This window comes from Ahaetulla prasina, chromosome 1, assembly GCF_028640845.1.
Source record: "Ahaetulla prasina isolate Xishuangbanna chromosome 1, ASM2864084v1, whole genome shotgun sequence".
Taxonomy (NCBI): Eukaryota; Metazoa; Chordata; class Lepidosauria; order Squamata; family Colubridae; genus Ahaetulla; species Ahaetulla prasina.
Window position 1 is genome coordinate 229,008,882 of NC_080539.1, and position 16,570 is coordinate 229,025,451.

A 16,570-nucleotide genomic window follows, 5' to 3' on the forward strand; every position below is an offset into this window, starting at 1 on the left:
TTAAACTGGAAAAGAGAACTAAATTTTAGAACCAAAGAAAAAGGACTTAACATATTGATTCTTGGGGAAAAAGAATGAAGCATGTCACAATTATGACATAAGTAGAAAGGTAAAAAAGAAAACTTCTCAACAAATATTTAGGAAAGACCATATGGGTCAGGAAAAAGAAAAAGCAGGAACGATAGAGAAAGAGTCTAATCAAGTTCTGCAGACTTAGCACAATCTAGAAAAAATAGATCTAAAAGCAGTTGTTGGGAATATTATGGAAGAGTAGACATACCCCCAATTATGTGATAAATCACAGCTTGGTTTTGAGGCAAGGACCAGGCGCTGATAAAGAACTTGATTGGGTGAATGCATTCTGCCTTTATGTTCAAGTACTGCAGAGGATAAATTGATTGCATCATGTATTTGCCTATCGTGTATTGTTCATCTCATAAGAGGCTTTTTTACAAGTTTCAAATTTTAAAGTGATTATATTTTTAATAGCATTTCATGGTAGCACATGGAAACATTAGAATTTAGATTTCAGGGATTAAAGAGCACAATTATAAAGTTGTTTGGAAATGGTATTTGACCCCAGTAAGATTGTCACAAATGGATAAAAAAATTAGTAAAAAATGTTGGAGATGTGAGATGGAATTGGGGACTTACGAACATATGTGGTATAAATGTGATAAGGTTAAAAAGTTTTGGCAACAATTGGAGAAAATGATATTTGAAATGATGGGGAAAGTAATAACATTGAGAGTGGAAACTATATTATTGTTGGTAATTAAGGAAATAGAATTAACAAAATATGAAAAAGAATTGATTAGAATTATGATTATAATAGGTAGAATTATAATAGCTAGATATTGGAAATTAGATGTGATTTTTAGAATAGAAGAGTGGAATTCTGAAATGTGGAAATTAGCTTTAAATGATAAAATGACATGTGATATTGAAATTAGAAATGGTGTGTATAAAGAAGATATTTTCTGGAAGACTTGGAAACCTTTTGTGGACTTTGCGCTTGGAACATTGGACGCTTCGGTACCTGTACCTCGAGAACGTGGATTTTGGCGATCGTGAGGATATATCCGAAGACCCAAATCTTCCTTTTTTTTTATGTATAGCACAAGGGTGTAATAATGTATTTTCTTTTTTTTTTTTTTGTTGCAAAAAAGTAATTAAAAAATTTAAAAAAAAAAAGAATTTAGATTTCAGTTGGCTAGAAACTTTTGCTCTTAACTTGAAGAACATTTTCATTTTATCAATCAAACTGAGTATGGTTACAGATTAAAGCATCGTCTACTACTGGTGTATGTATTTTGAGTCTTATCCTCCTAATTCCTAGTTCAAGTTGACCTACCTTATTTTATTTTTCTCTCTTGGTTAGAATTGGTATAAGTACGACTGGGATCAATCAAAAGCAAAGAAGTTTGATATCAAAATGGATGCTATCCCGATTTTGGCTGCAAAAGCAAAGCAAAAAATCACGAGCGATGTAAGTGTTGCACAGAGTAATGAACGTGACCCTTAGCATTCAAAATGCAGACAAAGTTTGGAGTCTATGCAAGTATTTTATTTCAATATCCCCCTGTAGGTTGAGTACAAGAAAGGCTATGAAAAGAGCAAAGGGAAGCTTATTGGAGCTTTGAGTGTTGAAGATGATCCTAGGATCCGGCACTCACTGAAAGTAGGCAAGCTGCAAAGTGATGTAAGTAACCCCAAATTACAGTAAAGTGAAAATGGAGTGTGTGGCATATTAGAATCTTGTGATGATGTAGCACAGCTGTTGCCACAGAGAGGAGGGGGGTCAAGCTATTTTCCAAAGCACCTGAAGGCCAGGCAAGGAATAATGGATGGAAACTGAACAAGGAGAGTTTCAACCTGGAAATAAGGAGAAATTTTCTGACAGTGAGAGCAATCAACCAATGGAACAGCTTGCCTTCGGAAGTTGTGGGAGCTTCATCACTGGAAGCTTTCAAGAAGAGATTGAACTGCTATCTGTCAGAAATGGTGTAGGGTGGGGCGTTGAACTAGAACCTTCAAGGTCCCTTCCAACTCTGTTAATTTGTATCCCTCCCTCCCTCCTTTCCTGATGTTCTGCTTTCCCCAGGGGGGAAAAAAGCATTTTTTTTGCTCCCTGTATTCTAGAGCTATGAAGCAAGAAAAGTTAGTAGTGAAATAAGAACATTTTTGAAAATTATAACCTACATCTAGTACTATTTTAATAGTAGCCAGTAAAGAGGACATAAACCACATGCACCTTCAGTAACATTTGCTAACATTTTTATGACTCATAATCTTTTATGATTATATCAAATTTGGGAAATTCCAGTTTTATAATAGATATTTATACAATGCCTAATGATCCTAATTTATTCAGAGTCAAGTAGTCAATTGTTGAACGAAAAAATGTTTCAATTAAAATAATCATGAACATCAACATGTTAAATCATGAATGAGCTAAATGGAACATCCATATCAGAAAACTATTTACACAGAACATTAATAGCTATTGTTAATTGATATGAAGTATCTTTGCCATTTTATTTATAACCTAATTTGGGGTTCCCATAAACACCTGCCTTGCAACTCTTGGAGAGAAAACCTTTGGTAATTTATACCCTGGAATTAAGCCAGGAAGATAGTTCTTATGTGCCCATACTAATTATGAATTCACAAATGACATTTTCCACATGACTTCCTATAACAGTTCCTCCTTTCTTTTCCACTCTTGCAGAGATTATATAAGGAACCATATGAAAAAGCAAAAGGAGTAAGCATTAACTATTGTGAGACTCCACAGTATCAGGTGGACAACACTCTTAAGAACTTCACTGGGGTAAGTGTGGTGGAGATTTCTTTTACTTCTGCTCCAGACATAGTTTTGCTTTGTTTGCTGCAACGTGTGACTGTGTTGCTCCACAGGTGAGATACAAAGAGCCTTATGTAACCAATGTCCTGGGCCGGTACATAGGCACTCCTGAGGACCCCTATCAAGCGCATTGCATGAAGATTGAAGCTATGAAGAGTGACGTAAGTATGAATTGTACCTATTTCTCTGCCCCCCTCCCCTTATTCAGTTCATGGTGCTTACTGAACTCTGGTGATTTCTCTAGAAAAACTATAAAGCGGACTATGAAGATGAAAAGGCTAAATGTTATTTTCCTCAAACCATAACTCAAGAATATGAAGCCTTGAAGAAGCTGGACATGTGCAAAGATGTAAGTCATTGTTTAGTGAGGTCATATTTTTTTTATGTGCTTCAGAACTGAAAAAGAAAAGAATCTCAGTGGTGTATTATGTCATGATATTCTTAAAATAATAAATGAAATAAAAATACGTGAAAATATCTGAAGTATTATTGATAGTACAAGAACTGAATTTAAACATCATACAGTAAAATACTGTCAATATAAATGCTGACTTCCCCAGCTATATTTTTGCTGAATGGATGCATGGATGATAATAGCAGAGTAGAATGCTGTAAAACATAATATGAAGTAGAAAAACGTAAGTCTGATATTTATTGAAAAGTAATCACTGCTGGTTTTTATTTTATTTTTTCCCCTAGTCTGCCTACAAAAAGCATCCTGACCAAATCAAGTTTACTTCAGTGTCGGATTCTCCAGTTTTACTACAAGCACAGATTAATACCAAGCAGCTGAGTGATGTAAGTAACCTGGAAATGGATGGAAGCTGGCTTTGTATAATCTTACATTTCCTACTAAATTGTCTAACAGACAGCCTAGCACTGAGTTGGGACATGCAGAGTCTTTACATTGCAATAACATGACCCTCTATTTGGAAAGTGAGAATTTTGGGGCAACACTTTTGAAAACAAATTGAAGCAGTTGCTTAGAATGTATCAGAATGAACATGGCAGTACATCTCAGTTTTCCAGAAGCTCATCCTCTTACTCATGTATGTGGTTATTTAGCAAAAGATTCTTAGACATGAATCAGATTGATTAGGTTCTCTGTTGCAGACAAGAATTAAGCCCTGGGAGCAGAGGTGGATTTCAGCAGATTCTAACCAGTTCTGGAGAACCGGTAGCAGGAATTTTGAGTAGTTCGGAGAACCGGTAGTAAATATTCTGACTGGCCCTGCCCTCATCTATTCTCTTGCCTCCCAAGTCCCAGCTAATCGGGAGGAAATGGGAATTTTGAGTAGCCTTCCCTTGGATTGGGGAGGGAATGGAGATTTTACAATATCCTTCCCCTGCCACGCCCACCAAGCCACACCTACCAAGCCATTGAGTCCTTCGGGAGAAGGGCGGTATAAAAATTTAATAAATAATAATAATAATAATAATAATAATTCCATGCCCACCAAGCCACACCCACAGAACCAGTAGTAAAAATTGTTGAAACCCACCACTGCCTGGGATGCAGATATTGCCCTTCTCAGTTCCAAATGGTCAATTTCTTTATATAGGGTTGGGCTTTGGAATTTTGAACATGGCCATTTTCTTCTTTCACCCTTCTCAGTTAACAGGTGTTTGTTTGGTGGTCAGAATAGCATAGAAAGGTTTACAAACTGATCGTTTTTAACTTCTAGAAACTGCTGGTTGCTACTTCAGTAGATATACCCCCTATGCCATCTCTTCTATTTTGTCCCTCCTCCCCTCTTCAGGCTCTGGAGAAGCTGACCATGTTATTGATGATGATTTAAATGATTCTTAAAAGTTTGTAACTGCACCCTTAGCTGTTGTTTTTTTTAAACACCCTTTTATATGTCCCACTAACTGTGGCAGGAAGGTGCCGTCCTAGTCATTCCAGAAATACAGAAATGGATGTGATCATCTTTAAAATTTTGTCTGCTGTTTTTGCTCTGTTTTAAAAGGACATTTTCTACCATAGGCAATACGAGTCTTGTAGTTCAGCTAGTCTCCAGTACCTCATTTGTAGGTAATGTTAAAGAGGAGGACAAACTGCCCTGATGCGAATGACTTCCGCTGGCTCCCTGATCATTCAACATTTGACAACAGGAGAATCAAAACTTTCCCATTGTGCCCCAAAGCCATTTTTTCCCACAGCTCTGGCAAAATGTCAAGATAAAGCAAGAAGGATGCCAGGGAATAAGCCGTGATAAAGCCTCTAATTCTCCTGTCCCACTGAGATATTCTGCAGGACTGCAGAGCTCTGGGGAAAGAGAAGTAGAAGGGAAGTTGTTCTTTAACTGCCAGTCCTCAAGATGAAGCTGTTCATCCTGGCGTGGTGGAGAAGGCATAGCTGTGCCTGGTTCTCAGGATTGGCTGGGTGCATTTGTTGACCTGTCCCAGTGGTCCATCTACAAGTCTTCTGCTATCAGTAGCTGACATCAAAGAGGCATTTTCCCACCTCTTTGTTTACTTTCCTCATCGATCAAATCTGTTTACCTCATTACTGAGGTAGAAAATAGTCAGAAATGGAACCAGTGCATTTGAAGCCGTTGTGCTTTGATGCTGACTCACAAACAGCAGAAAAACACTTCACTGCTGCAGTGAAGTCTGGATGTGTTTTTGATCATCTGAATTCAAAAGAGAGAGAGAGAGAGAGATGTCCAGCGATAATTGAAGATCTAAAAAATTGACCTCCACCATACCCTGAAAGGATAGTAATTTGCATACAGAAAACATAGAAGTTTGTCTTTTTCATAGAAATGTTTGTAATAAAGTTGCAGCCTCCCTAAAACACATTGAAAGTATTAAAATAGGACTCCCTCCTATATTGAAGAAATATTATTTTTTGCAACGTTTAACTTATTCTGTACAGTCAAGGGAATTATAAACAATCTGTTTTAGATTGATATCAGTTAGAGATAAAAAACAATGAAAGTATTTACATTGACAATTAGATTTTCTTGGAATATTCCAAAGTATTTAAAATAATTCCAACACCAAATAAAAATCCACAAATTTTCATCAGTGCTTTAGAAATGACAGGAATTATATAAGATTATATTAATTAAATAATTTGAAAATCAATCTCTTATAGTCTTATACATTTTGGTAAATAACATTCATAGCTATTCAATTAAAAATATCAAGGGAAAAATGTGTTCAGCTCTAGCCATTTTTAAGCCCACAATGTCCTTCTGGGGCCTAAGAAAATAAGCTAAAGGTTCAAATGGAAGGGGAAGAGGATGGAGTTCCATCCTGTCAGCGCAGAAAATAATTCCATATGTATTAGCAAACTATAATGGGTAACTCATGAGCCATGGTAGCGCAGTGGTTAGAGTGCAGTACTGCAGGATACATCTACTGATTGCCGGTTGCCTGCAATTTGGCAGTTCAAACCTCACCAGGCTCAAGGTTGACTCAGCCTTCCATCCTTCCAAGGTCATTAAAGGAGGACTCAAATTGTTGGGGGCAAAATGCTGACCATTTAGAAAGGGCTGTAAAACATTGTAAAGCAGTATATAAGTCTAAATGCTATTGCTATCCCATAAATCCTGTTGAATCCAAGTGGCATATAAACCCAAGAAGGAAGGAAGAGGAGGGAGGGAGGAAGGAAGGAAGGAAGGAAGATAGGTTGTTTTTTCCACCAAAATGAGAATTGAAACCGGACTACATGTGGGGCCTCTTTATACCCTCCCACTTCCCGGCACTGGATAGCAAGAAGAGGACATATTTTTTACCTCTTCTTGGTGAGGAATTCCTCCCATTCCTTCTCCTCATTGCCAAGTGAGCCATTCTCTGGATCATATTAGTCATACAAATGTTTGTTATTCACTTGACCAGATCTTTGACGTTAACTCTCAGGCACACCACAAGATTACTGTGGTTGTCTGAACTTTTCTGAATAAACAGTGGGGAGGAGAGGGTTCCCATTTTATAGCTGCCTCCATCAGCAGGCTTATTGAAAATCCTATATCAATTCTGTTGCTAATAAAGCATTTGGTCTCAGGCAGATATATGGCTCATGTGAGATAGGAAAGTAGTAAATTTTCTTAGATTTCAAAGATATTTGTCAGGAAAGGAGATTGTTATTCAGAAAGTTGAAATTGCTGCTATTGTTATAAGGGAATAATTGGTACTTCATGGGCACCACCATTCTGTTTTAGCTGCTCTATCATTTAGACAACGTAGTCCTTCTGGGAAAGAATTTAGTTTGGGTACTGGAGCAAGGCATTGATGATTTGATCAATAGTTAGCAGGGTTACAAAAAATTCTGTAGCCATAGTTGGTCTCTAGGAGAAGGAATTCTTCCCATAGTGAAGAGCAGTGTGTGTTAGTCATTTATATACCACTGGAATTTTTTAAGAAAATGTTGGATAATCATCTGTCTGAGATGGTGTAGAGTTTCCTGCCTGGGCAGGAGGTTGGACTAGAAGGCTTCCAACTCTGTTGTTGTTGTTGTTGTTGTTGTTGTTATTATTATATTTATTTATTTATTTATTTATTTATTTATTTATTTATTTATTTATTCATCCTATATTTCAGATGAATTACAAAGCTAAACATGAAGCTGAAAAATTCAGATGTTCTATACCTCCAGATGCTCCTTTGTTTCTCCAGTCCAGAGTTAATGCTTATAATATCAGTGATGTGAGTATAATGGAAAACTGCTCTTTTGACTCAATTTTTAAATAAATAATATTATTGCTACTATGATAATAGGTCATGAATCTAAAACATTTGCAGTGAGATGTCTATTAGGCAGATAGCGAATAAGCCTAGTTGAATGTTCTTTGAATACATTGGAGAGACTCTTGTAATCCATAGTCAGCATGGACAAGGACATCAAGCTTGAAAAGAACCAATCTAATTAGCTATATTTAAAACAACACAAAGACCAAGATTTATTGGTAGAGGATGAAATAAAATGAGAGTATGAAATGATGACATAAGAAGGAAGAGGGAAAGCATAATTTATCAACAAGTTTAGGAATGCGTTGTGCATATTTGGCAGGAGAAACAAGAGAAACAGAAATGATGTAGAAGAAGGAAGTTGGGTGCTAAGGCTCTCACAAGTACTTAGAACATGAGTGACAGTAATCACAGGAATTACTAGAAAAGAGTCTGGGTTATAAGTAGGAATGAGAAGTGAAGGACAGGAATATACTAGGTATATTTGAACAGATGTATCTATAACAAAATAATCATTATATGAAGATATGCCTTTTCTCTATGTCTAAGTGTCTCTAAATATTTATATCTATATCCTAAATAGATAGATGATAGATAAATAGATGATAGATAGATAGGTAGATAGATAGATAGAGAAGGAGAGAGAGAAAGAAAGAAATATTCTAAATCTGTCCCATTAGTATGGAATAGATTGCCAAGACAATCTGTACATATAGATCCATCTTATAATGGACTCATTTCGTGAAAATTCCAGATATTTAAAGGTGATTCTATTTCTTGATGGTATTTTATTGAAGCATAAAGAATGTTAGAATTTATTGTTCAGTTGGTTAGAAATGACAATTGTTATTATCTTGAAGAATATTTTCAAAATAAATCAAATTGAGGTATGGTTTTTGATTAAAAAAAAAGACCTAGCCTCCTATCGCAAATAGCAAAGTAAGGAGGGATGGGAAGGAAGACAAACTCAAATACCAAATAGGAGACATAGGAAGCATTCCCAGAGTCAGGCATAAATACCTCAAGTGCCTATATACAAATGCACAAAGTCTGGGGAACAAACAGGGTGAACTTGAACTATTAATACACGAAGGTAAATATGACATAGTAGGAATAATAGAAACTTGGTGGGACAAAATCCACAACTGGAACATACTGATAGAAGGATACAAACTCTTCAAAAAAAAACAAGCCCCATAAAAGAGGAGGTGGATTTGCACTGTATGTAAAGGACCACTATATTGCTACAGAATTGCATGAAACCAAAGACGAAAACCTGCTAGAATGCATATGGGTCAACATAAAAGACAAAAAGAATGACATGGCCATAGGTGCATATTACAGGCCACCCAATCAAGCAGAAAAAATAGATATCCTTTTTGCCAACCAACTAACAAATATATGTGGGAAACACACTACAATAGTAATGGGGGACTTCAATTACCCTGATATTGATTGGAAAACTAATTCTGCACCAAGTGAAAAATCAAATAGGTTCCTAACCAACCTAGCTGACAACTTTGATGTCCAAAAGGTAGAGGAGGGAACTAGAGGGACAGCCATACTGGACTTAATACTTACAAACAGAGAAGTGATAGAGGGAATTGAAACTGCAGGAACCTTGGGTGAGAATGACCATGTCGTACTAGAATTCAACATAACGCAAACACAAGCAGTAGAAAAAAATGATACCAGAGTCTTAGATTTTAAAAGAGCTGATTTTAATAAACTCAGAAAGAACTTGGGAAAGATCAAATGACGTACTAATACCACTCTATAAAGCCCTAGTAAGACCACAACTAGAGTACTGCATCCAGTTTTGGTCATCACACTATAAAAAGGATATTGAGACTCTAGAAAAAGTGCAGAGGAGAACAACCAGGATGATTAGGGGACTGGAGACTAAAACATATGAAGAACAGTTACAGGAACTGGGCATGGCTGGTCTAGTGAAGCGAAGGACTAGGGGAGACATGATAGCAGTGTTCCAATATTTGAGGGGCTGCCACAGAGAGGAGGGGGTCAAGCTGTTTTCCAAAGCACCTGAAGGTCAGGCAAGGAATAATGGATGGAAACTGACCAAGGAAAGATTCAACCTAGAAATGAGGAAGAACTTTCTGATAGTGAGAACAATCAACCAATGGAACAGCTTGCCTTCGGAAGTTGTGGGAGCCTCATCACTTGAGACTTTCAAGAAAAGATTGGATTGCCATTTGTCAGAAATAGTATAGGGTCTCCTACTTGAGCGGGGGCTTGGACTAGATGACCTATAAGGTCCCTTCCAACTCTATTAATTCGTTAATCTGTTAAATCCTGATTCCTAGTTCAGGTTGATCCACTTTATTTTCCTCTTCTTTTTTGGTTAGAATTGGTACAAGTATGATTGGGATCAATCGAAAGCAAAGAAATTTGATATCAAAGTAGATGCCATCCCAATTCTGGCTGCCAAAGCAAAACAAAAAATTGTGAGCGATGTAAGTATGTCACAAAGTAGTAACACTTAGCTTTCAAATTGCATGCAAAGTTTTAGCCTATGAAAATATTTTATTCCAAAATCCCACTGTAGGTTGAGTACAAGAAAGGCTACGAAAAGAGCAAAGGGCAGCTTATTGGAGCATTGAGCGTCGAAGATGATCCCAAGATCTTACATTCTCTGAAAGTGGGGAAACTCCAAAACGATGTAAGTAAGCCCAAAATACAGTAAAATTGGGTGTGTGGCATGTTGGAACCTTTGTGATGATGTAGCACAAGCCTTTTTTGGCTCCCTGTATTCTAGAGCTATAAAGCAAGAAAAAATAGTAGTGAAATAAGAATTCCCAAATCATTTTTGAAAATTATAATCTGCATCTAATAGTATTTTATTAGTAGCCAGTAAAGAAGACACATACCACATGCACCTTCAATAACTTGCTAACATTTTTATGACTCTTACAATCTTCTTTTATGACTGTATCAAATTTGATCTCCAATTTTGTAATGTATATTTATGTAATTAATATAATTTATTCACAGTTATATTAAGTAGTGAATTGTCTGATGACACCAATAGAACTGAATATCAGTAGCTCAGACTGGTAACAAAACATCTGCAGGCAAACAACTTTGCTCAGAGAGGAGCAAGGATTCCACAATTGTCTGATGAAAATGTGTTTGAAATAGAATAACATTATGAGCCATGGTGGTGCAGTGGTTAGAATGCAGCAGGCTACTTCAATATATAAAATATGTACTTATGTTTCCATCCCAGTTATGGATTCAGAATGTAAGTTTGGTTGAAATCTTTTGGAATGCATTGTGATGTGTATTTCAGAATGAAATATAAACAGAAATGTGTAAGTGGGAAGCCAGGCAGACACAGAAGGTACAATATTTGCGATATTATTTCCTATAACCCTTTCTCCATTTTTACCACTCTTGCAGAGACTATATAAGGAACTATATGAAAAAGCAAAAGGAGTAAGCATTAATTATTGTGAGACTCCACAGTATCAGGTGGACAACGTTCTTAAGAACTTCAGTGGGGTAAGTGTAATGGACATTTCTCCTTTGCTTCTGCTCCAGACATAATCTTGCTTGCTTTGCTACAACATGTGATTGTGTTTCTCCACAGGTGAAATACAAAGAGCCTTACGTAACCAACGTGCTGGGCCGATATATAGGGACTTTTGAGGACCCCTATCAAGCGCATTGCATGAAGATTGAAGCTATGAAGAGTGACGTGAGTATGAATTGTACCTATTTTCCTCTATTTTTTCTCTTTTTTGTTCAGTTCATGGTGTTTATGATGTTTTCTGGTGGTTCCTCTAGAAAAACTATAAGGCAGACTATGAAGACGAAAAGGCTAAATGCTATTTCCCTCAAACCATAACTCAAGAATATGAAGCCATAAAGAAGCTGGATGTGTGCAAAGATGTAAGTCATTGTTACTGTGAGATTTTATATTTGTATGTACAGTAGTCCAGAGTCTTTAAAAAAACTTCTGATGTGTTTTTTTAAAAAGATAAACTTTAATATTACAGTACTAATGTATGTTTCCTTGGATTGGCCTTGACTCACGGCTAACTATGCACATTAGGGCTCTTGTTCCATATCCATCCACATAGTTTTCTTGGCATTAGAATGGAATTACCTATTTTTCCTAACCCAGACATAATGCTGAAAGAACCACAATGTTTTCTAATGTGGTTAAATTGGAATGGGTAGGTCACATGCAGAGGTGGGTTTCAGCAGGTTCTGACCAGTTCTGGAAAACCGGTAGTAGAAATTTTGAGTAGTTCGGAGAACTGGTAATAAAAATTCTGACTGGCCCCACCCCCATCTATTCTCTGCCTCCCAAGTCCCAGCTGATTGGGAGGAAATGGGGATTCTGCAGTAACCTTCCCCTGGAATGGGGACGGAATGGAGATTTTACAGTATCTTTCCCCTGCTACGCCTACCAAGCCACACCCACCAAGCCACACCCACAGAACTGGTAGCAAAATTTTTTGAAACCCATCACTGGTCACATGCGATGCCAAATCACAATTTAAGAAACCACAGAACTATTACAACAAAGTGGTACAGACTAGAGGTATTTTCCTTGTAGTGTTCATTGGTTCAAACACTTCTTCCTGAAGAGATTGGTCTGAAGTCTGGTAATAGATGCCTTTGTAGCATCACCTGGGCATTTTAATTTTTTTATGTTTTGGCAGACCAGTATTGGAGTTTGTAGTAGGTCTTGCATCATACTTGCTTCTTCAGTTTTGTTACTATTCCTCTATTATTGCACTGAAAAGTGGCTGTTCAGATATACATATAGGATACATGTGACATCTGCTGGTAAGGAGACTGCAGTTGAGTTACTTATTGGAGTAGACTATCTGCAGCATAATCATCCCTTTTTTGCCGTTTCAATGGGTTGGATGAGCTCTGTGCTGCAGAGTGAACACACTATCTCTTTCTCTTTTTCCCCATTTTTAAAAATCCTGGCTTGTAGTATTGTGACAATGTAGCTAGAACAAATTGGTAGCCTCGCCAATACATGTGAATTTCTAAAAGTCAGGCATGGGTTAAAAATATAAGGTTAAAAAAAACCCTTTTGCTTTTGGAAGAACTCTTTATGGCCATTGCTGCCTGTCCACCATCTTGGCTCCTCCCCCCATCTGGTGGTTGTCTTCTATCTTGGTTTTTACTAGTGGTTATTTACTATTTTGGCATTTATTCATATTTCTGTTTTATATTTAATTTTTTGTTATTCATTGCAGCGGTTTTATATCTGTGTTTTATGAATGTAACCTACCACGAGCCCCTGTTGTTTGCAGCAGGAAACAAATACAACAAATATTGCCGTGAAAGCTGATACATGCATGTATGAATATTTTTTGTGAAAGCAGTGCAAAGTGTTTGAAGGGGATATTTCACAAAGAGATGCTTTCTAGACATGGTTACTAAACTCTGAAGCTCAACATTTCCTGAGAGATATTGACTGTGAAAATCTATACCAGTATAGTGAAATAAAGCATTTTTCTTGGGAGCCCCAAAGGTGCTTTTTCAAGAGGCAACTGAACTTTCTGGTTTTTCTCTGAAGACAAAACAACCACTTCATAAATGTATAGCATAACATAGGAGAACAAACCCATCAGGATTAGATTCAGCAATCCATCTGCATTTAAAAGGCCACTCTTTTGAAGACAGCAAAGTCCACCTTTTGGGCAGAGAGGACCGCTGGTTTGAAAGAGGAGTCAAAGAAGTCATCTATGTCAAAATTGAAAGGCCCTCTCTCAACAGAGGGAGCGGGATATGACATCATCTATCTCCAGTCTACAACACAATCCTTTCAGCAGTTCCAAGAAGGCTCCACACCCATTTGCACCACTCAGGTGATCCTGAGGACACAGATCAACCTCCAGGTGGCCTCAATGACTCTCTAAAAGGGTGCAAATCTCCAGCTATCTGCAAGGAGTATAAATCCTTCCATTCCCCACCATCCACTCGGAGCTGAAGAAGCTTCTTGGATGAGAAGCAAAATGTTTTCAAAGAAAAATCAGAAAGTCCAGTTTCCTCTTGAAAAAGCACCTTTCGGACAACTGTGACTTGGATGATTGAGAATCTCCATAAACAATTTCTTGGGAGTGTTAAGGTAGCCTTGACTTTTTCAAGACTCCCTCATATATATATATATATTCAGAAAGCTTTAAGATTTCTAAACAGCAGTGAATGAATGAATGGACCATGTTAGTATGCTAGAATTGTTTTTAAAAAATATTTTTCTATAGATACTGAAAAATAGAACCATAATTTGATGTATGCTAAAAAGTAAATTGCCTTTTGTTTCCAATCATTTATCTAGCATGCATATAAGAAACATCCTGGTCAGATCAAGTTTACCCCTGTAACAGACTCGCTGGTTATGGTACAAGCACAAATTAATTCCAAGCAGCTGAGTGATGTAAGTAACCTAGCAACTCTAACAAAGTCCCATCTGGCTCTATTTGGTACATGCTTTCTCTTCTAGTAATGGGTTTCTATTCATGAAGTTGTAGCTTTATTACCTGGCTGTTGAAAATGCTCCTGTTTATGATTTTCAAAACATACCATGCGAGGAACATAATATTTCGAAGAATATCAGAAGGTCTCATTATTCTCTTGACCAGGGGTGGACGATTAATTTTCCCACATGAGAAACAGGGACTCTTGTAGGCCATGAAGATGTCTAGGCATGCATGCACAAACATACTTAAATTTTTTTAAAAAAAGAGCAGTCACCTTCAAAATAAAAGCAATTCTTGTAGGCTGGCCAGGGTCAGCCAAAGGGCGGGATGTGGCCCAAGGGCCATAAAATGTGCTAGTCTGTTCTAGACCATACCAATCCAGCCACCCTGAAGGTAATCCAAAAACTCAATGTGAAAATATGAAGCTGGATTATGCTGGGAACATCACAGATTACTTCTTATTCCAGAAGATTTACTTCTGGAAATTTTTTGGCTCATCCTTGGAACAACCAAATCCATAGTAGTCGAAAAGGATAATGGAATAGTTCAGTATTCCTTGGAATGTTTTGTTTCCAAACTTGTATATTTTTGCATATATTTAATGCCGGAGTCAATGAAATAAATAGTAATATAATTGGGAAAACAAGGGCTGACCTTGTAATCAATCAGCAGGGATGTATAGGTTGTTAATGTTGTTTTAACATAGGAAATCTATTTTTGATACTGCTTTGTGGTAATGCTTCCTATTTTTAATTTTCAAAAGATGTATATTATGAAAGCAGATGGGGATCTGTTATTGTTGTGATCATGAAAACCAAAGTCCAGTCATATCTTTATGTAGCCTTTCCTGAATTAACTGAACAGTGTAAACATATTTATTTACTTGATTTATACCATGCCTTTCTATTGTGATGGCTATTAAAGTACAGTGGAACCTTGATGCTTGTTTTGCAACCCATCGAATTTGGTACTCAATGCATTTTGACATGAACATTTTGTGCCGGTACACATCATTTGTTTGGTACTCAATGCACAAGCTAGTTGGCTGCCTTGTGACTCACTATATTATTCCATATAGGAAAAATTTGTGTGGTATTCATCATTTTTGGTACTCATCACACCTTCCAGGACCAATTAAAGATGAATACCAAGGTACAGTGGTACCAAGTACCACTGTACATTTTTTTTACTTTAAATGGTTAGCATTTCCCTCTTATTTTGCTCAGGCATTAACAGCCTATGCTAGCATGCTTAATTGCAGTCCTCCAAATAAAAAAAAATTATGTGATTTTCATTTTATATTTCAGTTGAACTACAAAGCCAAACACGAAGCTGAGAAAAACAGATGTTCTATCCCTCCAGATGCTCCCATATTCCTCCAATCCAGAGTCAATGCCTACAACATCAGTGATGTAAGAGTCTTATGAATTATACTTTCACAGCTAAAAAAAAGCAAGCTACTGAGGAGGATCATAAAGCTATTCATGATACTGAGGATAATAAGGCATAAAACAGGACATATTTCATTGTCAAGTAACACCTGCCAGGAGGATTAGTTTAGAGGCAGAGAACTTCAATCACTACTTAAATTATCTTCATATTCAACTGTTGTCACCTCTAGTTAGTTTGGCGAGTGGCTTCAGCGTTGGGGAAAGGCCAATGATGAATTAAGAAATGAGATACTGAAGGGGACAAATAATGAACAGATAGCAATGAAGAAGAGAGAAAAGAAAATGATCAAAATAGCTGTTTAGGAGAATCTATAGGTACTGGCAAGAAGAAAAATGCTAGGGAAAGAGACTGTTGAGGTGCTAGGGGACTTTGAAGATCAAGAAATCACAGCAAATGTTAGTGTGTATGTGTGTATTCTTATGTGAGAGTTCACGGACTTGAAAAACCAATGAAGGAAAAGATCTCATTTAATAAATGTTTAATTTTTTACCATGGATAGAAAAACCCAATTATTCTACAGACATCACTGGTTCCCAGCTTTGAAGAAAGGTTTTCTAGGGTACATGGAATACAACGAAGAGCTTCAATCTAGACTGATGTCCTGAATCTTACATTGTTTGGATCATATCTTTGACAACCTTTGCAATATAAAGTAATGTTAATCTCATAAAGGGCTTACTTTATACAAATTCTACATTTTTGCTGAGTGGATGTTAGAGAGCTTGAAATCTTGTGGGTCAAAATATTGACCAAAAAAGATTATTCTATTTGTTATTCTATTCATTATTCTATAACATGCACATTGAAATAGTTATGCGGTTATAGGGTTATGCACTCCCTAAGATAAATATATGGATTATATGCAATACATTTTGGATTTTATGTCATGACTTATTCATGTATTTTTCTCTTCTCCCTTGGGTTAGAATTGGTATAAATATGACTGGGATCAATCAAAAGCAAATAAATTTGACATCAAGATGGATGCCATTCCAATTCTAGCTGCAAAAGCCAAGCAAAAAATTGCTAGTGATGTAAGTATTACACAGAAATTAAGGTAGATCTTGGACTGATTTACATATGC

General features: G+C 36.8%; 1 protein-coding gene across 1 annotated transcript in view; it reads left to right on the forward strand.

The window, feature by feature from the left end:
• The window catches only part of NEB (nebulin), a 223,971-nt gene that overhangs the window by 32,580 nt on the left and 174,821 nt on the right, over positions 1-16,570 (forward strand). The window contains exons 26-40 of the mRNA XM_058193019.1: positions 1,382-1,489; positions 1,589-1,702; positions 2,732-2,833; positions 2,920-3,027; positions 3,111-3,215; positions 3,566-3,664; positions 7,418-7,522; positions 9,931-10,038; positions 10,131-10,244; positions 10,985-11,086; positions 11,175-11,282; positions 11,372-11,476; positions 13,893-13,991; positions 15,342-15,446; positions 16,413-16,520. Coding sequence (XP_058049002.1) covers positions 1,382-1,489; positions 1,589-1,702; positions 2,732-2,833; positions 2,920-3,027; positions 3,111-3,215; positions 3,566-3,664; positions 7,418-7,522; positions 9,931-10,038; positions 10,131-10,244; positions 10,985-11,086; positions 11,175-11,282; positions 11,372-11,476; positions 13,893-13,991; positions 15,342-15,446; positions 16,413-16,520 — 1,590 coding nt within the window. The remainder of the gene's footprint in view (positions 1-1,381; positions 1,490-1,588; positions 1,703-2,731; positions 2,834-2,919; positions 3,028-3,110; positions 3,216-3,565; positions 3,665-7,417; positions 7,523-9,930; positions 10,039-10,130; positions 10,245-10,984; positions 11,087-11,174; positions 11,283-11,371; positions 11,477-13,892; positions 13,992-15,341; positions 15,447-16,412; positions 16,521-16,570) is intronic.